Here is a 23,342-nt window from a genome sequence, read left to right on the forward strand (position 1 = left end):
GCAAGTAGCTCAAAACGCAATGCAATTCTGGGACAGGCCCCCCTGTCCTGACCCCACCCTCGCATGGGTGAGGGGGGAAGTTCGGCCCCTGGGCACTAGCTCTACCCCACAGCTGTGTGCAAGCATTCACATGCCCCTCGTCTGCAAACAAGAGCCCCGTCTCGAGGCAGATGCCAAACAGAGCACCGCCCAGTCCTATCAAGGATCCTAGATTTGTGTAATTCAGCACTGAGAATTACATCTTTGCACCTTATGATAAAAGAAACAATTCCACCCCAATAGAAAAGTTTAAGCTAAAGGAGGAAGTCCAGTCTATCTCCAATAGGAATCAAAGGAAGGAGAAGCACATATCCTTCTTCACTATATTAGAGGCCACAACTCTTGTAGGATTTGAGATTGTCAACACAAAGCCAAGACTCAACTCGACCGTTGGTAATAGTACCTACAAAATCATAAGAATTAATTTGCCACGCATTGGGGGGGGGGGGGGGGGGGGGGGGAGAGAGAGAGAGAGAGAGAGAGAGAGAGAAGGGGTCTAAACATACACAAAAATTTTTATGCCATATGCAGAAGCATATTTTCGTAGAAGACGTTCCACGGTGTACCAATCTGAGCGATCTGATCCATCTTGATACCCAATCCGTGGCATGTGGATTGAAGCTTTTGACAAAAAAAAAAAAAAAGAAGGTAAGGATGTTTCAAAACTGAGAAATGAACAAAGGATTCAAATTCTTAGTAGTCTATGAAACTGTTCGCTAGAAGTAAATATTGAAACAGCAAACTATAACTAACTTGAAGCATTCAATCTAAATATTAATCCATCAGAATCCAATACCAACTCTTCATTTAATAGCAGTTTTCAAGAACATCTTTTCTTGAAGACATATCCCTATCTTGGCTAATGAGAGAGCATGCTTGCATATAATAAGATTTTAAGAATTCTGAGAAAAAGTTTTTTGGTGTGTACCTAGTGCTTGAAAGAATGTTGGAAAGAAAAGTTTGAAAGTAGTGGGTAATAGGGTTATTGGGTTTTAAGAGTTAGGGTTTAAGGGTTAGGGTTAGTTTTAGGGTTTTGGGTTGGTTAGGGGTTTAGGTTTAGGATTTAGGGTTTAGAGTTTAGCATTTAGAGTTTAGGGTTTAGCAAGTAGGATTTAGGGCGGGAAAGGGTTTGGGGTCTGGGCTTTGGGGTTTTGGAGGGTTTAGAGTTTACGATTTAGGGTTGATTTTGGGGTTTAGGATTTAGGGGTTAGTAGTTTGGTTTAGGATTTGGGGTTTAGGGTTTAGGATGTGTTTTTTTGGCTTTTTTATAATCGATAGGATTGGCTTTTAAAAAATGATAAAAGTTCCATTATAGTTTTTCTTTTTGTTTTTGTAAAGTGGTTTGGATTGTGGATCTTGTGAAGGCTTTGCTAAGGATTAGATAAAAATCCAATTTGGACTAGTTTACAAGAGCCAGCCCATTGCAGGGTAGATTTGGCAGCACTTGAGGGCCGCATGAAAATCATCCCAATATATTGTCTCACCAACCAGTGTAGCTGGGTGGCTGCAAACTAGAGACACCTAAGATGTGGCTGGTGTGGGCCTATATCCCAATCTTCCCTTTTAAAAAAAAAAAAATTCATTTTGAGGTATTTTTACTAAAATGACACATTGATATGCAAGCTCTTTGTATAAAAAGAGTTTGTACTCCTAGCATGTCTTATTTCTTTTCAATTTCTTCCAATAAAAAGGCATTTGAGAACACTTACTAGAATTTAAAAAGAAAAACACCCTAAAATGCCAGAGCCGGCCCATACACTTTTCAATGCTACAACAAAAAACACTAAATACTGAGTCATAGAGGTGATCCTACACCCCCCCTGCCCCCCCGGGGGGGGGGGGGGGGGGTGCCAAATGGAGGGTGCCCCTATCCCGCCCCCCACGGGGGAGAGGTGGTAGCTTTGGGCCCCCAAGCTCCAGCCACAGCCCTCATGAGCAAGTCCCCCCGTCTAGCTGCCGAGGGCAAATTGACCCCTTGGTCTATCTGTCCACCCCCTCAAACATAGCGCCACCACCCACCCATGACTACTGAAAAAACCAAGACCTACCCAGTGAACGACCAGCCAACAAGGCAACCAATGAAACACCACGTTACCAACCAGAAAGATACTGGCTAGAGGCGACGGTGAGAGACCACGAAGGTGACGCCATAAAACACTAAAACAGAGAGACAGAGAGAAAAGAGAGAGAGATGCAAGGAGCAGAAGGGCTGGGGGATTTTATAAGAAAATCCTATATCAAAAAGACATCATTTTACTAAAGAAAATAATTTTTTAAAAATATATATACATATATGCAGACGAACAGGGCCCAATGCTGGAGGGTCTAGGCCCAACCGGACCCATCCCCGCCTGGGTTCTCGAGTGCGGGTGAAGGCCTGTACCCCGACATCTAACGACTGGGGGCACTTAGCCACCCAACTAGGGGTTGGCCAATAAGGGCAGGCAGATGGGCGACAGGGCCCCTGCCATCCAGCCTATTGAGCCAACTTAATGCATGGAGACCTTACCAGAGTTTTGAGCTGCTGAGAATGATGCCTTTGATAAGCAGCATTCCAAGTCAGAAAGAGAGATCTTGCTACGAGGGACTTTACGCCTAGAATTGTAAGATTGTACAACAGCCAAAGCTGCCCATTGAGGAGGACAATCATCTGCATTCTCCTCATTGCAATCCCCTGCATAGCAACAAATGGGTTAGAATTAAATAACACGTACTTTTAAATAAAAAAACTAAGTACTTGAAAGAAAAAACTGAATGCTGAAGTAAGGATATCACCCATAAAGTACCCATGTTAAAGAATAGAGATTATTTTCATTAAAAAAGCAGCGGAGCTTGGTTCATCCAAAACAATTTCCTTTTTATAGGTAAATAAGATTTTATTGATTATGAGAATAGGCAAGAGCCCAAGCGAACGGGTTGGTTCATCCCAAAATTACTGTCAATGCTCTAAGGAAATTGAACTAGAAAAGTTTTGCTAACAAATTTTATCAATCTTACTAACCAAAAGAAAAATAAGACTCATCAGATTAGTTGTTAATATCAGTTAAAAGCCAGAACATAGTTGATTATCCTATGTGGGTTGCCCTCGGGGGATTGAGAGAGTTCTTTCTACGTTGTCAAGCACTTCAACCCCCAACTGAGTTCAATCTTGGATGGCGGCGCCCTTTCACTCCCTCCCCCTGGAGATAAAATCCAGGTGGCAAGTGCATGTAAACCTTTTCATGTAAGTCCTCAAGAAGAAAAACATTCTTAACATCTAATTGATGGAGAGGCAAATGGCGAATAGCTGCAATCGATGGCATAGCCCAAATATACAGGTTGTAAACATGAGTAAAACCTAACTAGGATTCATTTCGAATTCCAAGGATGGTATCTGCATATGTTAACAGGCCAATTGATATTGCATGGTCTCGCATGATAATCCCAAATCTCTTATAAGATGGACTGTACGAAGGTTACATATTGTTATAGGGAGACATTACATAAATAGTATCTAATTTTGATATGCTTCTTTGTAAAGTCATCAACTATGAACTGGAAACATGCTATTTGGGCTTCTCTATTTCTTTCAAGAGTAAAAGCATTTAAAATTTTCTCATAAGTGGGAACAAGCTGTTGGCAACGAAACATGAGGTTAGCCAGGGTGTCCTTCCTCAAGGAGCTTGTAAATAGTTGAGGATGAGGCCATCAGTGGAGCTTGCTACCTTCTAGGATAAATCTAAGAATTCATCTAGATGGAATTCTAAAGTTGAGATACTTGAGAACAAGATGATTTGAAACAACCTTGACCAAAAACCTATATTTGAAGCACTGTTACCACAATTTTCTACTGACATATATAGGTATCAGGACTTGTTACTTGGTCCGAACAAGTAATAATGTCCTGTTAGACCTCTGAGTAGAACATAGTTATGAAATTCCTGTAATCGGTACCTGAATAACTTATAAGATTTGATTGTGTGTTCTTAAACAGTCCAAACAGATTTGGGAATAAACAATCAAATACAGGGAAGAGAGCAGACAGAAGCTGACCATTAATTCTTATAAGATGCAGATCACCAGGATGCAGGTCCCCAAATTCAGAAGCACGTTGATATGCATTGGGGATACTTGCGGAAAGTTTGGTCAGTGCATCGAACATTCCACCATGGCCCCAGTTTCCAGAGTCATCAACACAACTGCAATGTTAGTGTCATCAGCTAAAAGAATAAAAAAATTAAATAAACCTTAGAAAATGATCTTCAAATTGCCAAAAGAGGGTAAAAGACATAGGAGAAACAATATGAACTAGCAATGCCGTTGTTATACCAATGAGAAGGTAACATGAAGGCACTTCCAGAACAATGAACCTACCTGAAGATAACAGTAGGCTCGGATGGACAAACTCTTGATGGATGAGTACAATCTCCATAAACAAAATGAAGGAAACCTGATTCTGACATCATATCACCATTCACAGGGTCGATAGGGTCTTTTACAGTCAACGAGTGGTATCCAAGGGCTTCCCAATTACGCAACTTCTTCTCCTCAGCCTCTTTCCTTGCAGCCTCAAGTTTTAGAGACTTTTCCTCATGAGCCTCCCTTCTACTTCGAAACTCTGGGATTGGGTTACTACCAGATTGTGGCACCTCCTTGAATTTCTCAACCCAGGAAAGATATGAAGCCTCATCAAGACCAGGATCTAAACTTATTGAGGTGGAACTTCCCCCAACAACAGTATCATATTCACTTAATGGATCGAATGGATTGACCTCAAATTTCCTATCATCCTTGCTTGCAATCTTTTCATATCGCTTTGCAAGTACCTTTTCAACAATAACATCCAATTCAGACACCTGCAACTCATCTGAATTCACAGTGCTGATCTCGGTAGGATCAAACATTTGTAACCCAAATATGATAGACCGCAAATCACCAGTTTCAACTCCTGCCCTGTTTTTACCTTCGGAGTCCATAACATCATCCCCTACAACTTTATGGCTAAGCTGCAACTTCCTCTCTGCTCTCCGCATAATGACCTACATAAACAAAAACGTCACCAACAAACCATATATTGATGTCTTCAACATTACAGCCTGATATATAAAATCCCACCTCCTCCACAGTATGCCTGCTAACTAGATTTATAGACAAAACATGATTCATTTGACCAATCCTGTGTGCCCTCTGTAAAGCCTGCTTATCCACTTGAGGGTTCCAATCTTGCTCGTAGAATATAACCTACAGTGTGGGTTGAAATAAACCAATTGTTTTTACAACATAAATATATCATAAGAAAACACAGTTGTGCTCCAAAGCAACTTCAAGGAAGATCAAGATCTAGGTAGGCTTCTACATTATACTAGTAAGTTTTTTTTTTATAAGTCTACATTATACTAGTAAGCTTCTACTTACTACTTATACTAGTAAGTTACTTAAACATAACATACTTTCAAACTCCAGCGATATCCTGTCTGATATTCATTCACACCTAGAGCAGGCACAACCTGCATTAGGGCCTTTTGAACTTGGGGTGTACCCTCACCTCCAAATTTCTGTTAATATAATCTCTAAAATAATTAATCAGTTATTTATGACTACATTCTCATTGATCAGAGGCAAGCAACTGAAATTCATAAGCCTCCAAAGGAAATGCTAAAGACAATGACAAGTGATGCTCATCTTTTGAAGTCAATTTCACACAGCGGTGAGACAAGGAAAAAATTATTGAAACACTCTTCTTTCCACATAATCATATTGATTTCTTAAACATTGTTGAGCTGATTAAGACTATGCAGTCTCTTCCTTCTACGTTATCCTAGTCCATTAGTGCAAATCCATTTCCCAACTTACATCCAATAAGATACTCCCATTGGCAAGAATCACCACTACTGAGCTTTACCATTACGAGATATATTCAAAATTATGTCATCACTAGAACCAGCCACATCATCACAGCCTTCATGTTCTGATGTATTTTCCATGTCATCCCCATGAAATTAACTTCAGCCTCCACTTATAAAAAAAAATTGACTTCAACCTCCAATGCAAGGCTCACCAAGCTACTAGCAAATTCATCTCTATTAATGCATCTGAAAGATGCCATCTAGTCATTTGTTATTGATCCACTGAACCATCTTCCCAACAAATGGACAACTTCACATTATTACAGCCTGGCTAATACCTTTAGTAAGCTTTCCATTACTTTTTTCGTGGTGGCTACGTCTGTTCTTAAAAATGGTGGTTATTCACCTATTGATGAAAGAAGTCCTTCCTCATCTCATAATTTTCCTCATCCTATGAAATTGGATAGCCTACTACTGAGAGTGAGTTTCTCTACGAGTAAAAGAACCATTCAGTATCTGACAGTAATGTGTCCAATCCATTCATTGTAGTCATTCCCCTACGAGCTTGAATTTATCCAATCAGAAGGAAGTGAAAAGCTATACATATAACTCATTTTTGTTTCAATGCATATATATCTTATTTCTCAGCACAAACCTTCATTTATTACTAGAGACTGGGTTTCCATGTAGAACTAATTTTCTTTGCAATTGTACACCGTCCATGCATGTCATTACAAGTATAGACTTAAAATGATTGGAATTTAGCAACAGCTAGAACGATCTAATATATCTGGTGTTGGATATAAATATATATAGATATATATATGTATGTGATGTATGTATGTATATCATTTTCCTTGTGTACCACAAAAACATATTAACTGGATCATAATGATGAATCACCAAAAGTCTAAAGTTCCAGCTTCCAATTTAAACAACAAGAAGTGCATAGTTGGTTGAGTTTGATAAAGCTCACAGTATCAGCAGCCACAAGATTCAGGCCAACTCCCCCAGCTCTGGTAGAGATCATAAAAACAAATGAACCATTTTGGTCAGATTCAGAATTCAAGCTCCCTTTAACCGATTGCCCACTGAAACTTCTTATTGCAGAGAAGCGCTCCTCAGCTCGAACTGATCCATCAAGACGTTCGTAGGAATATTTTCGTAACTCCAGGAAATCCTGCATTGCGTATGGAACACATTTTAAAATAAACTGCAAACAAACAAATTAGTGGAATTCAAATAATAGTTTTTTTTTTAAATACATAATTTAACGGAAAAGATTATTTTATCTTTTGGTAAAAGACAAGAACCTGTAAAATGTCAAGTGTATGTGTCATCTGAGCAAAGAGAAGGACGCGGTGTCCACAATCATATAGCTTGTGGAGTAGTTGGTCCAAAATCATTAGTTTACTGCTGACCTGATCAGGAAATCACAAATGAATAGCGATTCCAACAGCAGGAAACATCATCAGAGCACAAAAGGCAGATTTAAACTCGAACCCAGACAACGAACCCAGAGTTTTTCCATTTTGAGCCTCAATAACAAAACTAACGAGCTTTTGTCCCCCTATTTTTAATTTTAATGATTCAGAAGTAATAGAGTTCTGAAACCACACAACTTGCTTGACATCCAACATAATCATCCATGACTGAATCAAATTAACAGCCTATCAAAAAATAATCCCTCTAAAAAAATTAACATAACAAGGTAATGCACCTGGACCAGGTGTTCCCCTTCTTCAAAGGGTTCAGGCTCAATACCAGGAAAGAGGTAAGGATGGCTGCATGCTTTTCTTAGCTGCATTACCTGTATAAAGTGGCAATCAAATGGTCAACGACCTTGTAAGCTTTACAGTGGTACATATCCACATCCATACAAGCAAAAACACACTCATATAAGTAAAAACAACAACGTTAATTGCATAAAAAAAGAGAAATGAATAAAGAATTAACAAATCATTTAAAGTTTTTTATGACGGGGGAACCAAACAAATCATTTAAAGTTGAAAAGCAGTAAATCAAGAACTACAACATTACAGACAAACAGTACCATGTTAGTACTTAAATACACTTTGAGAACTTCAAAAGTAACATCAATTTTTCAGATTTTCAAGATTTCTATGCGCTTCACCAACAGTATAGAATTCTACTATGAAGTCATATTCTATGCTTCATCATGCCAGAACAAATTGAAAGAGAGACATATATCGAAGCAGATAATATAAAATATGACTGTCTTCCAAAGAGGCAAGCTGCTGAAGAACCATCCTAGGTCATTGTACTGTCTTGCCATTTTAACATTTTCCTGTATCTCATACCAATTATGATGCTACTTTTTACCTCCATGCTAAAGCGGCCAAATTGATTGATATGGCCCCTAAATCAAGAATAGAATTACCTAACACTCCATAAAAATACCCAGTTGTAAGGGTGTTACCCACACCCTACGGGCAGAGTAGCCCCCTCCCCGCCCCCCGCACACGGGCGGGGTGGGGTTTTCCACCCTGTAATTCACCCCCGGTCTGCAGGGGAGGGGTACCCCGTCTGGGTACCGGGGGGAGGGGCAGACACCCCGTCCGTCAGCCCCCAAATGGGCCATCGGCCCAGAACAGGTTTATGGGCCCAAAAACAGCTTAAATCAGGTTCTAGGCCATTTTGGGCCCAAAAATTAACTAGAAATTTTCAAATAACAAAAAATAAAATAAAATAAAACTACAGTAATAAAAATAATACACTATTAAGTTGCAACTTGCAACTAACTACAGAAGTAGTAACTATTAAGTAATAAATTAATAATCATCATTACCTATCAAAAACAAATTAATAATCATAACTAAGTTATTACAATAATACAAATTATGAGAAAACAATTACAAAATTAGAAACATATAAAGGACATTGTAGCAACATTACAAATAAGTGAATCACTAAATCCAACTATACAAATAAGTGAGCCGTTTGACATTTGGGGTGGTCATGGGTGGAAAAGACATGTAATTAGTGCAGCCTACTGTGAGACTGTGATATTATAAAACTTGAAACATTAACAATTTAATAGGAAAATAAATTAGAATTATAAACAAGAAACAAAAATTAAAATTACAAACATATATGAGAAATGAAAAAGTTACAAAAATCTGACTAACCAAGATGAGATGGGGATCAAGATGAAGATGAGAATAGATCATTTGGTCGATTGGTCCATCTGCCATTTTTTTAGTCCAATCTGTAGTCAAAATTGACTCTTCTATTGTAAGGATTTTAATATTAGACTTTTCTTACATTGTTCTTCTAAGTGGACCTTTAATTGTGATGTAGTAATGTATCCCGTCTCCGTACGGTTAGGACTAGGGTCCGTAGGTCTAGTGGCAGATCTAGGGTTAGGTGTTGGGGTAGGGGTAGGGAAGCTATCACTAAAATCTGACAGAGTAGACATTCTCCAAAACAGTCAAAAATCTGAAATAAAAACATGCCACTAACATCAGCACCACAGATTCACAGCCACTAACATCAACACCACAAATTCACAGCTACTAACATCAATTATCCCAAAACCCTAAATTAATTTAGGGATCCACTTAAAATGCAAAATTAATGTGAGAAAACCCTAAATTAAGTTAGGGTTTACGTAAACCCTCAAAACACATGCACAAAACGATTCTCCACAACACACAATTCACAATGACACAATCTCATCCTCCAACTCCTCCATTTAATCCCATCCTTCCTCCAATCTCCATACTGACAAAAAAAAAAAGAGTTAATTTAGTTTCGATTTAAACCTTACCTTCGGGCGTTCGGTACAGAGATGCAGACATATGGCGACAAAGTAGACGGCATACCACAAACAGACGAATGACGACAAAGTAGACAAGGATGAGAGAGAGACAGAGTGAGGGAAAGAGAGATTCAGGGCTTCAAGAGTTTCAAAGGACAGAGAGAGAAGGGGCCGGGGGAGTCATAGGGGTGACTTAACACCCCATACCAGAACGTCACTTTGTCCATACAAAACAACATCATTTTATGGCTGGGTTTTTTTTTTTTTTGGATATAAATACATATATATTTATAGATTTTATAATGCGGGGTTGGGGAAAACTGGGGCGAGGTTGGGCTTAGTCCGTCCCCCCTCCGCTGGGGGGGCCAGATGCAGACGGGTCCACCCGCGGGCACTGCCCACCCCTACCCAATTGTATGTTGACATCAAATTTTGGATGGTCCAACAGGGACTCGACGATTCCAACGCACTCTTTCTTTAAGTGACAAGTTTCAACCAGTGGACCAAGTCCATAAGGCTCAATGAGTAATCTTTTGGTAGCTCTTTTTCTTTCTTCACTTCCAAGGAATGAAAGCTATGAACCACACGAATAGGTTTAGGTGAGCAAAAGCACCAATTATTTTTTTTTTTATATAATTAATAAGAATTTTATTATTACGAATAGACATAACCCAAGTACACAAGAAGTATACAAAGGAAATACCTACTACAACACTCTAGACAACAGGAAAACAGGAATACTAAAATAGAAACAGATTCATTACATTCTCGTCATTCCTTACAAAGATCTTAGCCCACAAACTCAAAGTATAAAAGAAAAAGTTTCAAAAATCTTCAAAAGAGCATTCATTATCTTTAAAACATCTCCCATTTCTTTCAAGCCATAGACGTCATATTAAACACAAATGAATCATTCTCCACCTGGCAGCAACATCTTTCCTCACCTCACAACCATACCAACATGCAAGAAGCTCCTCTACTTCCTTAGGCATCACCCAAAATAAACCAATCCGACCAATAACCTCATACCACAAAGAGTTTGCCACCTCACAATGTTAAAAAAGATGACTTACAGATTCTCCATTCTTCTTGCACATGACACACCAATCGGCTATATACAATCCACGTTTTCTAAGATTATCCGTAGTCAATACTTTCGCTAGAGCAACCACCCAATTGAAGAACACCACTTTAGTAGGTACCTTCACCCTCCGATGCTTTTCCATGGAAACACACGGCCAGGGTTACAATTAAGCACCTTATAATAAGAACTGATTGAAAACCTAAAATTTCCAGCATAGTCCCACAATAGCCTATCCTCTTTCCCTGCATCACTTTTGAATTATAAATCCTTCCCAAAAAATCTGAAACAACATTAACTTCCCAGTCATTAGGATTTCTAAAAAATCAACATTTCATAAAATATTATTATCCATACATTGAAGATAATCTGCCACAACAACATTTTGATCCTTTGACATCCTGTGCAGAGATGGAAAATCTGATTTCAGAGCTGATTCCCCCACCAAATATCATGCCAAAAGAGAATCCTCTTCCCTTCCCCCATCTTAAATTTGATATGTTCAGAAAACTCCCCCCAACCTTTCCTAATACACTTCCATAAACTTATCCCATACACTCCTCTAACTTGTTTAGAACACCAATCCCCCCCCCCCCCCCCCCACCCACTCCCATATTTGGCAGCAACAACATTCTTCCATAAAGCATCTCTCTCTTCATTTTTTTTTTATAAGTAAAGCATCTCTCTCTTCATGATATCTCCAAAGCCATTTCCCAATGACTGCTTTATTAAACAACCTCAAATTTCTAACCCCCTATTGATGTTGTGTTTTGCAGCCCGAGCAACTCCACGGAAGCCCAACCCGATGACCTGCAACTAAGAAGAAATGAGAGCTCCGAGGTGGTGAGTGACACATCCGATACTAAAGTTAGTTTGTGGTTTTCTATGTTGGCTATGGAGGGTAAAAGAAATATACAAGTGTGTCCAAGACCTTCCCTTGAGTGAGGAAGGGGGAATTTATACCTAGCCCAAGCTCCCTGCGCGAGGGAGATCGTGGGGTGTCAGTCCATACTCGGGTCAAGCCCACTGTCAATCCTTCTGTCAAGTATCAGTGTGGAAGGGCATGGTCGCACTGTTCACTGACGTTCCAGGAGGCACGTCGTGGCGTGTTTGTCATGGGGGGCATTAAATGCATCGTGGTTCCTTGGCTATAGTGTGCCCATCTTTGTGTCCCATTTAATGCGGCATGTCCTTGGTCAGGCCCGCCCTATTCCTGGACGTATTCAACCACCGGGGCTTTGGGGCAGGTACCATTCTCATCCTTGCTTGCAAGGTCCTATCAACCAGTAATGGTGTCAGGTGATTCTCGATTAGCACGTGCTCTCCAACTGCTCTTGCTACCGGGCTTCCTAAGCCGGCCTGGCGTGACTCCTTCATTGTTCTCAGGCCCTGTGCCTTGTGGGCTGAGCCCATTGAGCCTGGGCTAGCCCCAAGAATAATCCTGTTGGGAATGGACCGAACAAACAAAGGTTAAGTTGAAGTAAATAATAGCGGAAGCAATAAAATAAACAACAAGCACACAAAGAACACCAAGATTTAAGTGGTTCAGCTCAATGTGAGCCTACGTCCACTGTCGGGGTCGGTTTCAACAAATTCACTATGAACAAAGATGGAGTACAAGAATATTGATCACAAAATCCTTAATCCTAAAGCCCCAATACACCCAATGGACTCTTAAGATTGTGTACAAAAGGATTCTCAAAACTCTCTCTAACTTGGCTACTGAGGGCTCTTCAAAATGAAGAGAAAATGATGTATTTATAGCACAAGGCGCTAACCAGAATATTCGCTCGAGCGGACGTCGAGCGAAGTGTCGAGTGCACGTTAGGGTTGCATTCTCGCTCGAGCGGACAGTCGAGCGGAACTCTCTGGATGAATTCGCTCGAGCGGACAGTCGATCGGAGGTCGAGCGGAACTCTCTGGATGAGTTCGCTCGAGCAGACTGTCGAGCGGAGGTCGAGCAGAACTCTTTGGATGAGTTCGCTCGAGCGGACTATCGAGCGGAACCTTAGCTTGAGCCAGGGCCGAGCCACGGTCGAGCCACAGTCAAGCCAAGCCCCAAAAAATACATTTTCAGCAGGAAATCAAGCCAAAACTCAACAAATCTCCACCTTGGCTTGAATTCCGTCAAGCCTAAACAAAAAACCATTAACCAAGAAATCGATTCCCACCAACAAATCACCAAAGGGGAATCACAAACCCCGAACACAACGTCTATCCTTGAAGAACTCAATTTCCACCCAAAAGTCTTCAATACCATAGACAACTTGACCAAATCACAAGCTTGGTCCTAATGAAGAATCAACCTCTTCACACAAAAGACAACACACCACTGAACAGACTGCTTACTTGAACAACAGCTTCTGAATACACACGGAGGCTAACAACAAATATTCTCTGCCAAAGTAAGAACACCTCAAAGTCTGCATGAGCATATCCCAAAGGTGACTAAACTGTCTCCTCTATCTACCAGATGAAACTGTAGACTTGCTCTCACTGTATGCCAATGCCAAAATCAAAATCATACTTAATTTCAATAGCATGATCTAGAGTACCACCTGCACTCTGTTGTGAAGCTCTCCCAGCAACTCCACCTTCTTGCTATAACCATGCTCTCCTTTCCTGTGGAAACAACAACTGAAAAACAAATTGTAAAGAAGAGAAGGTTCACCCAATAGCAAGTTGTGTCGACCGCTTCACCCAAATCTGTAGACAAGCCTGGCAAATCCAAAAGCATACTACGGGCTCTCACACAAGAGTCCGTCTCATTCCATTCAACTACTCCATTTCTGTGGAGTGGACCCAACTGTATGGTATGAACAACGCTCTACCTTCTTGTCTGTAGATCACTAGCCTTCACAAATGCTTGAACACATCAAACACATCACAAAACAAAGATAAACAAATCCAGACTCTTCTTCAAATGGTCATCAACAAATATGAGTACAAACAGGGCACCACATCACACTAGATGTACCCCCAAAAAATCATAAAGACATAAACTCCAGCAAACCTAATTCAGCACTGCTTTACAAGAATACAATGCAAACAAACAAATCAAGTTTTTCTGTCTTCTGATTACACAAAGCAAAAATTGCCTACTCATAAATGACCATACTCATTCATCCATATGGCACAATCACATGCGCCATAAATGAGTAATACCTGAATCTGGAACATCTAAAGATGCTCCACCAATCACTGTACTGCCCTGAAGAAAATAAAGACCATCTGTCTTCTTCCCTGTCATTACCACCGAAGAGCCCTTGTAGACTCGAATGACTCCACCTCCAGCTGAATACTGGTAACCAAAGGAGTCAAGAATGCCCAAAGATATAAGATTTTTCTTCAAAGATGGAATATGCCGAACGTTAGACAAGGTTCTAACGATTCCATCATACATCTTAATATCAACTGAACCAATCCCAACAATATCACAAGCCATATCATTTCCAACCAAAACGGAATCACCGTTGATTGATTCATAGGTAGTGAACCAATCTATCCTGGAACACATATGGAATGTACAAGCTGAATCCATGACCCACTTGTTACCAAAGTGACCACTAGAGCTGCTGACTGCTAGGACAATATCAGAGTTGTTAGATTGTTCAACGCTAACAACATTGGAGGAACTTTTACTTTCCTCCTTCAATCTGGGACACTCATTCTTGTAATGACCAAACCTATGACCGTAGTGACATTTAACATTTTTCTTGTTAAATTTAGAGCTACTACTGGAATTACTCCCACCATAATCCGAACCTCTTCCATTAGATCTACCACCAGAGGAATATTTTACAAACAAACCATTGGCTTGATTGTTCGTGCCTTGTACACCCAATTTTGTTCTCAACTCCTTAGAATTCAAAGCAGATTTTACATCTACCAAGGAGACGGTATCTCTACCATACAACATCGAGTTCACAAAACTTTCAAATGATACCGGCAACGAACACAACAAAATTAATGCTTGATCCTCATCATCAAGCTTAATATCAATATTCCTTAGATCCATAATAGTTTTATTAAATTCATCTAGATGATCGGAAATAGGAGTACCTTCCCTCATCTTGAGAGTGTATAGTCGCTGCTTCAAATGCAAACGGTTGGTGAGCGACTTTTTCATATACAAGCTCTCAAGCTTGGACCAAAGACCGGAAGCGGTCTCCTCATCACCAACCTCCCTCAAAACTCCATCTGATAGTGACAACAAAATGACACTATGTGCCTTCTCATCTTCTTCTCTTGACGATGCAGGAGAATCCTCGGATACCTTCCCCTCCAAAGCTTTTGACAAGCCTTGTTGTCGTAACAAAGCCTTCATCTTGATGCGCCATAAGCTAAAGCTGTTTTGACCGTCGAATTTCTCTACTTCAAACTTTGCCATAGCCATTCCTCAAGATTTTGCAAAGAGCTTGACGCTCTGATACCAGTTTGTTGGGAATGGACCGAACAAACAAAGGTTAAGTTGAAGTAAATAATAGCGGAAGCAACAAAATAAACAACAAGCACACAAAGAACACCAAGATTTAAGTGGTTCAGTTCAATGTGAGCCTACGTCCACTGTCGGGGTCGGTTTCAACAAATTCACTATGAACAAAGATGGAGTACAAGAGTATTGATGACAAAATCCTTAATCCTAAAGCCCCAATACACCCAATGGACTCTTAGGATTGTGTACAAAAGGATTCTCAAAACTCTCCCTAACTTGGCTACTGAGGGCTCTTCAAAATGAAGAGAAAATGATGTATTTATAGCACAAGGCGCTAACCAGAACATTCGCTCGAGCGGACGTCGAGCGAAGTGTCGAGCGCACGTTAGGGTTGCATTCTCGCTCGAGCGGATAGTCGAGCGGAACTCTCTGGATGAATTCGCTCGAGCGGACAGTCGAGCGGAACTCTCTGGATGAGTTCGCTCGAGCGGACTGTCAAGCGGAGGTCGAGCGGAACTCTCTGGATGAGTTCACTCGAGCGGACTGTCAAGCAGAGGTCGAGCGGAACTCTCTGGATGAGTTCGCTCGAGCGGACTGTCAAGCGGAGGTCGAGCGGAACCTTAACTTGAGCCAGGGTCGAGCCACAGTCAAGCAACAGTCAAGCCAAGCCCCAAAAAATACATTTTTAGCAGGAAATCAAGCCAAAACTCAACAAATCCCCCTCACAGTACCCCCCAAATTTCCATCACAGAAATTTGATGGGAATTCAAAACATTTCTGTGACACCTTTCATAGACATGTACCCCGCGACCGTTCGTCTCGTCATTAATGCTAGAGGGCCTTTGAGCTTCTGGCGCCTCATTAATTCCCAACGATTGGGCTCAATCTAGCATCTCATCACATCCCACGCTGTGGATTAGTTCGTGCTCCCCACACGTCCGTTACTGCCCTCTTATGTCTGCCCAAACCTGCGTCAGTTGAGTTTCTCGAGGCCACCTGTCCCCATCATCAGTGTGTGTCGCCTCGTTTCCTGTGGCCCTTCTGACTTCCCAACAATTGATTTGACCGGTGGGAGGCCCCCCACGTGCCGAGCCACGCACAAAAACCTGTCAAAGTCCTATGACAGAGGGATGACAAACCTCGAGCCTAACATTATTTTCAGGAGAGGACTCCATGGCAATTCACAAGTAGCAGCAATTTGGAGAATAATCCCAATATGTATGTGTTGATGTATTTGAAGGGAGAGAAATGCTAGAACCTTCGAAGATCAAGAGAGAACAATGGATGAGCTAAAAGTTTATTTTCTTAAGTCATTATTCTTATGGGCGGGGGCCATAGTTTGTAACACGCTAAGTGTCCATGACCTTCTTCTTTCTATTGTAACCTCTAGCTAGGTGTTCCTCATGTATACTTCATGTGTACCTTGACTTTGCCTATTTCTATGAATACAATTTCTTGATTACCTATAAGGAAAAAAACATAATTTTCAGATTGTGAACATAATAATTCCCAAGCTCAAGCCAGCCAGAGTTTCAGTTCTATATTTAGGGGATAATCGATCAAGTAATCCATCAATCCCCACATTAGGCTTAAAAAAATCCTATGAGAAAGCACAATACATCTGCAGCCCTAGTATCATGATTCACGCAGGTCCCTCACACCAGAAAAATTCGATCACTACATCTTAATAATATAATTTTTGGTCAACCTAAAGCATATAATAGGCAAAATAGTTCTTTCATGTGGATATCTAGAATTTAAGGAACGAAGAAATTGCAGTTCTGCAAAGTGCATATGGAATCACAGGGAAGAAACATGCGAAGGGCAAAAGTTTGATAAATTTCCATACAATATTCTGTAAGGATTGATGATTTGAAGTTCCTGAAGATAAAGCAAGCAGTTTAGGAAGCTCCTTTCTCAATATTGACATGTAAACCTTCTTTTGCAGGCTGACCAGGGGCACCATTCTGTTTGGATAAGGTACCTCAGCAACCTAAAAAGTAAGGAAGCCTACAAATCTTTGCTGAAGTTGCTAGTGAAGTAAAGCGGGGCTGAAAACATACACAGTTATCTCAGTGAGAGGGGGCAGCTCTAGATTTCCACACTCAATAAGCCTTGATTTTGTTCGTCGAAGCATGAAGGCTCCCAATATATATTTTAAACTTCTAAATTGCTCCTTGAGTTCAGCTGCACCATGACCTGTTCAAGAATAATAAAATTCTTATCTTACTCATAAAAGAAAATTTCCCAAAACCGTCTTGACCAGAACAATTACATAAATAAGTCCTGACCCTGAACCATAAACTTATCATGATTGAGAAACTTGGTTAATCACTGAAGGACGAAAAAAGAGTTAGTCCTAATAATTACTTTTTTTCTCTCAATTTTGAGGATTAAAGTAGTAAAAACTAGGTACTAAAGAAAGGTGAGAACTTGATGTTACACGTTTAGACACTCGATGAATGTTTCAAAACCTAAACTGGATGAAAAGTTATCCCATTAAGATCTTTAGAAACTTAGATGGCATTACATTTCTGAAAAGCAGCAAGCCCACTGATACAAGTTCTTTTTCATTGATGGTTTCTTGGACTCTTTTACCCATGAATTAATTTTTCCATCTTTTCATGTATGTTTTTATGATAATTGCATCAACAACCATTTGGCTTTGCTAACCAACCTTTCAACTGATTACATGGTTATTTACATACGGGTAAGAATTTGAAAAAAAATGTATATCATACTTAATTACAGCAGAAGTAATCACTCAAACTTGTCACAAAGCATTGTTGTGGAAAAGCCAAAACTACTGAACAACTTTCTGTTGGCAGGCTTTCATCCAAGGAACAGAAAAAATTGAGAAGAAAAACTGATGTCAGATAGAAGATAACCTGATGAAGGATCTCCAGCTTCCTTGAAGGTGGAAAGAAATTGATCTAGTGTCCCAAAGACTGAAGGCATACAAAAATGCATCAAAGCCCAAAGTTCAGAGAGATTGTTTTGGATAGGTGTGCCCGTCATCAACAACCGTCTTGGCATAAGAAAGCGCTCTTTGAGGAGCTTATAGAGAACCTGCAGAGGTTTAAGCAATTAAGTGTCTGAAATAAGAATAGAAAAAACTCTTTTAAATTAAAAAAAAATGCTCTTAATCTGCTTAGAACGAAGACAAATGGCCACCTAATATGGTTCCATATTTAAAGGCTTTTGATTATAAACTAGAAATAGAAGAAAAAAAAATCAGCCAATCTTTTTAGTCGTGGTCTCAAATTTGTCATTTTGCAAGAAGTTGTAAATATATAGGCACCATGTGCTTCTTTCACCAGCAACCTGCCAATGCAAGAGTTAACATGAATATATGAGTTTCAAGGTATCTTAAACATACACTGGAAGGATTTTTGAGTCTTTGAGCTTCATCAATTACTGCATACTGCCATGGTATTTGAGAAAGAAAATCTTGATCCATCAAGGCAATTTCATATGTTGTTAACAGTATGTCAAAAGGCAATCGCACGCCCTGTCAATGTATTCAACTTGAAAAAAAAAATCAACAAATACATACAACTTGCAGAGAAAAGCTAATATTTCAAATGAAAGCCTGACCAAAAGCTAATATTTCAAATGAAAGCCTGACCAGAGAAATTTCTAGGTGCTATGAATTACAAATGTCATATGACAATAAACAATAGATAATATAACATCCATCACCTGATACTAGTCATTGAAGCCATATAAACTTACGTTGCATGACGAAGACTGTGCTCTTACATGCTCACAGATTGTCCTGCGCAAACCTCGGCGATGTTCTTTATCACCAACATACTGAAGAACTTTTAGGTTTGGAGCAAATTTAACTATCTCTGACACCCAACCATCTGTCACGCTCAGAGGACACATTATGACTGCAAGTAATTGAATGTAAATAAGGAAGCCAAAAAACATCTCTGTCCAAACTCCAAACTAATGCCAAAAATGAACACTCCATGATTTTCAGAACACAAAAAATTCTTAACTTACAAAATGGTCCAGGAGACATCTCATGAACCTTCAAATAGCTCAATAAAGAGATAGCTTGCAATGTCTTGCCTAGTCCCATCTGACAATAACTCAATTAGATACAGAGCACACCGATTAAAATCATGCACTGATTTATGCACTTTATATGCATTACTATTGTCCTGGCTCTCTCTGCTCAGTTAAGTAAGGTTGAAGATTTGAAGGTTGTTAAAAACTAAGCACAAAGCCATCAGGCCTCTCATAGGTGAACATACTGGAGCTAAGTTATAACTCAATTAGATACAGAGCACACCGATTAAAATCATGCACTGATTTATGCACTTTATATGCATTACTATTGTCCTGGCTCTCTCTGCTCAGTTAAGTAAGGTTGAAGATTTGAAGGTTGTTAAAAACTAAGCACAAAGCCATTAGGCTTCTCATAGGTGAACATACTGGAGCTAAGTTGCATCGAAGAGAATATTGCAAAACAAATTTTAACATGCATCGGCAGGCCAAGCTGTTCAGAACGAAAATCAACTTGATATTATGACGTCTTTGTAAGCCTTGAAAAAAAAAATCAAAATAGAAAAAAAAAAAAAAAAAAACATAATCTGTTATAAGGCTTTTTGCATGAAGAGAACAAGTAACAAGGATCCAATCCGTAAGACCTTTTAACGAGTTAGAGAAATTAGAACTTCCTCTACATTCTAAATGCTTTTTTCTCATAATTACTTCTAGAAGCCAGATTTAGCAGGCAAAACGTTACCGTCTGGAAGATAAAACTACTAGACAGATTCAGAGTCACTGTAGAAGTCATACCTCATCTCCTGCAAATTCAAGGAGAGAAATATAAGCATTAAGATGTCAATTCCCAGTAAAACGGCATACAAATGAAAATGAATTGCACCGATGCAAGTTCAATGAACTCTGTTTGGTTGCTGAGAAAGTCACGGTTCAAAACTGACCCCTTAATCATTCACTTTCTCATGTTTTCTCCTCAATCAAACATAGCGATGGGAAATTTTGGGCTAAGATCATACCGAGAACAACGTTGACCCCGAGAGTGTATCGCCTTATGAGCCATGACACTCCTTCAACTTGGTAGGGTTTCAGCGTGGCCGTAACGCCAAAGTCCGCGACATTCACTGGAGCGTCGACGGTGCGTGAATCGGACGCCAATATGATTTCCGCAGCGGCTTTGAGCCTCTGCTCGTACTTCATCTCCTTCCGTCCGAACGATAACGGTGCAGAAGTAGAACACAGGTTTTGCCTTTTGAAATATAGCTTGGGAGGGAAGTAACTAAAGTAAGAGAGTGTGTGAGACTTTTCCTTGGCGAAAATGTCCTTCACGGAGTTCTGAATTTAACCAATATGCCACTCGGTAATATTACCGCTGTAAATGGTGAGCTGGTAATTCTAAATTCCACGTGGCTCGTAAATGATGTGTTTCTGCCGGTAATTGAAATTATTCCGATTTAAATTTTAAAATTTATTTTTAAAATTAAATTATATATAAAAAAAATTTAAATATAATTATTTATATTTAGAAGAAATTTTATTCTAACTAGTATAGAGAGTATATCTAATAAAGTGATTATATGACATAATTGAATTTAAAAGATAAATTTTTTAAATTTTAAATCTTATAAATTAATTCTTTCAAGTAATATTAATGGTGCGTAGAGCACACCAATTTTAAAAATAAAAGAACTCATATTTTAAATTATAAAAAGAGATAACATAAACGCTAGCGTCAACGTGACGCATTAAAACTAATGGATGGTGTAATAATTTAAAAAAATTATTTGCACTGTGGTCTCTTCTGACTGTTGTTATTATTAATTCAAACATTTGGAATCATAAACTTCGTATCAGTTTGTTTAATAATGGACTACCACGAATGAATCCACCATGCATATATGCACCATCCAACCAAACACAAATCATGACATGATCAACAACATGGGTTAAAATAGAGTCATCATGATACGCGCGCGAGACAAATCCATCATGGGAATTACCAAACTCTCGCTGAGTTGAGGATGACTTAATTAGCAGGTAATTCCTTTGTAAAAACAATATAGCAAATGCTTCTTCTTCTTCTTCTTTTTTAAATGTAGAAGTAGCTAGCGAAGGCTGGTGCATATGCCACACCGTTTTCCCGTGACAAATGATAATAAATCCAACATGCAAAGAAAATGTTGTGTTTTGACAAATGGTATATTAATAGTAGTCATGGAAGGATATATGGTAGTCCAAATGCAGGTAACGTCTTTGATTCCTTAATGCAGGCTTTAATATTGGATGGCCGGGGCAAATCATGTCATTTTGTGGATCAAGGATATTATACATGCATGACATGCTCGGCCATCTTCTCAAACTGGAATCGTCAACAAGAAACTTGCAATAAAATGAGAAGAACAAGAAACGACTTGCAATAAAATAACAAGCTGAAGCTAGCTGTACGTACGTAGTAGTAGTGATAGATATCTAATTAATTTGCAAGTAGAGCTTTTATATATTCGATGTTTTAATGTAGGGCACAAGTGGAGTGGGTTCGATCGTGTGTGTGTACTCTTTTCCAGAGATTAATAAACAACAAAAAGAACGAAATCTCAGGCACTATGTCTGCCACCTTCAATATGCAAACTTCTACATGCATGCATGTCTTCCATGATTTATACATATGTACATGCGGGCCACCATAGACATTGAAAATGCACAAATCACATATGCACGCATTCAGCCAAGGATATTGGCAAGATATAAGCATTTTGAAGCCAATGCCCAAGACAAAATATATGCATAAACACACACACACACACCAAATCATATCAATGCCATCGTACGTACGTGCAATATTATTACCGCTAGCTAGCTAGCTACTTAATTAATTACCAGTAGTACTGCTGAAAACAAAAGGTTCACTCACTTCCAAGTATACTTTGCCCATATATATCATGTTAGCCGAACGTCTTGATCGGTATGGTTTTGATCATAGTTGCTGCATGCTTTGATATTCAGTCTGATCTGCTCGTGATCGATCGTTTTTCTCTACTGATCATCAAACTAAGTATATATTATTTACTGATCATCATCTACGGAAAGAGTAGTACGTACTACGTGCAGAAATCGATTGTCATGACCTTTTTAATTATTAATTGATCATGTGTGGCCTCTTTGGATCGCACAAGACTTTTGTACGTAGTCTTTGCAAATACGTCTTTCGATCTGATCTCCACGTACGACTTAACAATTCATAACTTGGAATGTCTTCGATCTGTAGAACTTCTTCGATCCTGAATGAACGTACACACGTACGTACCGCGTACTGGCCGGGTATAATCTTAATGAATATGAAATCTTGACCGAGGTGGATATTTAAAATAATATGTAATTAATTGAAGATCATCACGTACATTCCAACATTTACAATATTTTAGAGTACTTGCTATAATTAACGATAATATTTTGGAGATTTATATATAGGCCGGTAATTATTTTTTTTAAAGGCTGATTTGGTTCTATTTAATTTACCATTTCGAACGTAATTGGGAGTACTCCTAAATTCACAATTAATTAGTTTATGATTCTTTTATTGAGTACCAAGAATGAACCCACCAACGTCCAACCAAATGCAAATCGAGTCAAAATGGACTCATAAATACGAGACAAAAAACCGTACCATAGTGAAGTTTAAATGGGAATTAACTATATATATACCCCAAAATGGAGCTTTGATATTAGTTGAGTATGAGCTAAGCAGATTCCTCTATAAACGGCCCAAGAAGCAAATTAATGTAGGCATGTGTCCGATGTGATATAAATATATATATATATGTATATGCTTGATCTTGTCTTTACTCGGACAGTATCATACCAATATCACTCTTCGGATCAATCTCATAATCATTGTTTTCTTCACTAACCCCCATAAATATATATATATATATATATATATTTATATGTATATATTTCAATTGTTTTAATTAATTATTTCATTCCACTTCCGACGTCCCAAATGCACTTTTTATTTTAAGTATATTAATTATTATTATTAGTATCAATTAACCCAACTTGTATATGTAATATTATATATTTAATGAGAAATAATATTTGTAGTTGTATATTGTGTAAGTGCTGCATAATCTTTTTTTTTTTAATTTTATTTTTTTAAAAATAATTATA

General features: G+C 39.0%; 1 protein-coding gene across 3 annotated transcripts; it reads right to left on the reverse strand.

Moving 5' to 3' along the window:
* Nucleotides 1-229: 229 nt before the first annotated feature.
* Nucleotides 230-20,447, reverse strand: LOC122292433 (probable helicase CHR10). Of its 3 annotated transcripts, XM_043100789.1 has the most exons (17): nucleotides 20,195-20,446; nucleotides 19,974-19,981; nucleotides 19,173-19,251; nucleotides 18,897-19,057; nucleotides 18,541-18,672; nucleotides 18,050-18,230; nucleotides 17,225-17,360; nucleotides 17,011-17,128; nucleotides 7,585-7,674; nucleotides 7,178-7,285; nucleotides 6,841-7,044; nucleotides 5,134-5,259; nucleotides 4,393-5,057; nucleotides 4,072-4,217; nucleotides 2,549-2,713; nucleotides 546-660; nucleotides 230-442 (listed from the first exon to the last, which is right to left on the reverse strand). In XM_043100789.1, exons 1-17 carry the CDS (start codon nucleotides 20,373-20,375, stop codon nucleotides 418-420), a joined length of 2,640 nt encoding a protein of 879 aa, XP_042956723.1. In that variant the 5' UTR covers nucleotides 20,376-20,446; the 3' UTR covers nucleotides 230-417. The 3 variants fall into 3 exon arrangements, with proteins under 3 accessions (XP_042956723.1, XP_042956724.1, XP_042956725.1); XM_043100790.1 differs by lacking the exon at nucleotides 5,134-5,259 and having other exon boundaries at nucleotides 20,195-20,447; XM_043100791.1 differs by lacking the exons at nucleotides 19,173-19,251; nucleotides 19,974-19,981; nucleotides 20,195-20,446 and having other exon boundaries at nucleotides 18,541-18,688; nucleotides 18,897-19,038.
* Nucleotides 20,448-23,342: the final 2,895 nt, after the last annotated feature.

The sequence above is a fragment of the Carya illinoinensis genome, chromosome 13 (assembly GCF_018687715.1).
Source record: "Carya illinoinensis cultivar Pawnee chromosome 13, C.illinoinensisPawnee_v1, whole genome shotgun sequence".
NCBI classification, from domain to species: Eukaryota; Viridiplantae; Streptophyta; class Magnoliopsida; order Fagales; family Juglandaceae; genus Carya; species Carya illinoinensis.

Excerpts from the sequence above, each read along its gene's own strand:
- LOC122292433 (XM_043100789.1), bottom strand. The coding sequence starts at position 20,375 with ATGAAGTACGAGCAGAGGCTCAAAGCCGCTGCGGAAATCATATTGGCG. Across the intron at positions 18,231-18,540 it reads GACTCAAAAATCCTTCCAGT|GTTCTCTATAAGCTCCTCAA; the intron begins GTATGTTTAAGA and ends AAACCTCTGCAG. Across the intron at positions 7,675-17,010 it reads ATCAATCCTTACAGAATATT|GTAATGCAGCTAAGAAAAGC; the intron begins GTATGGAAATTT and ends CACTTTATACAG.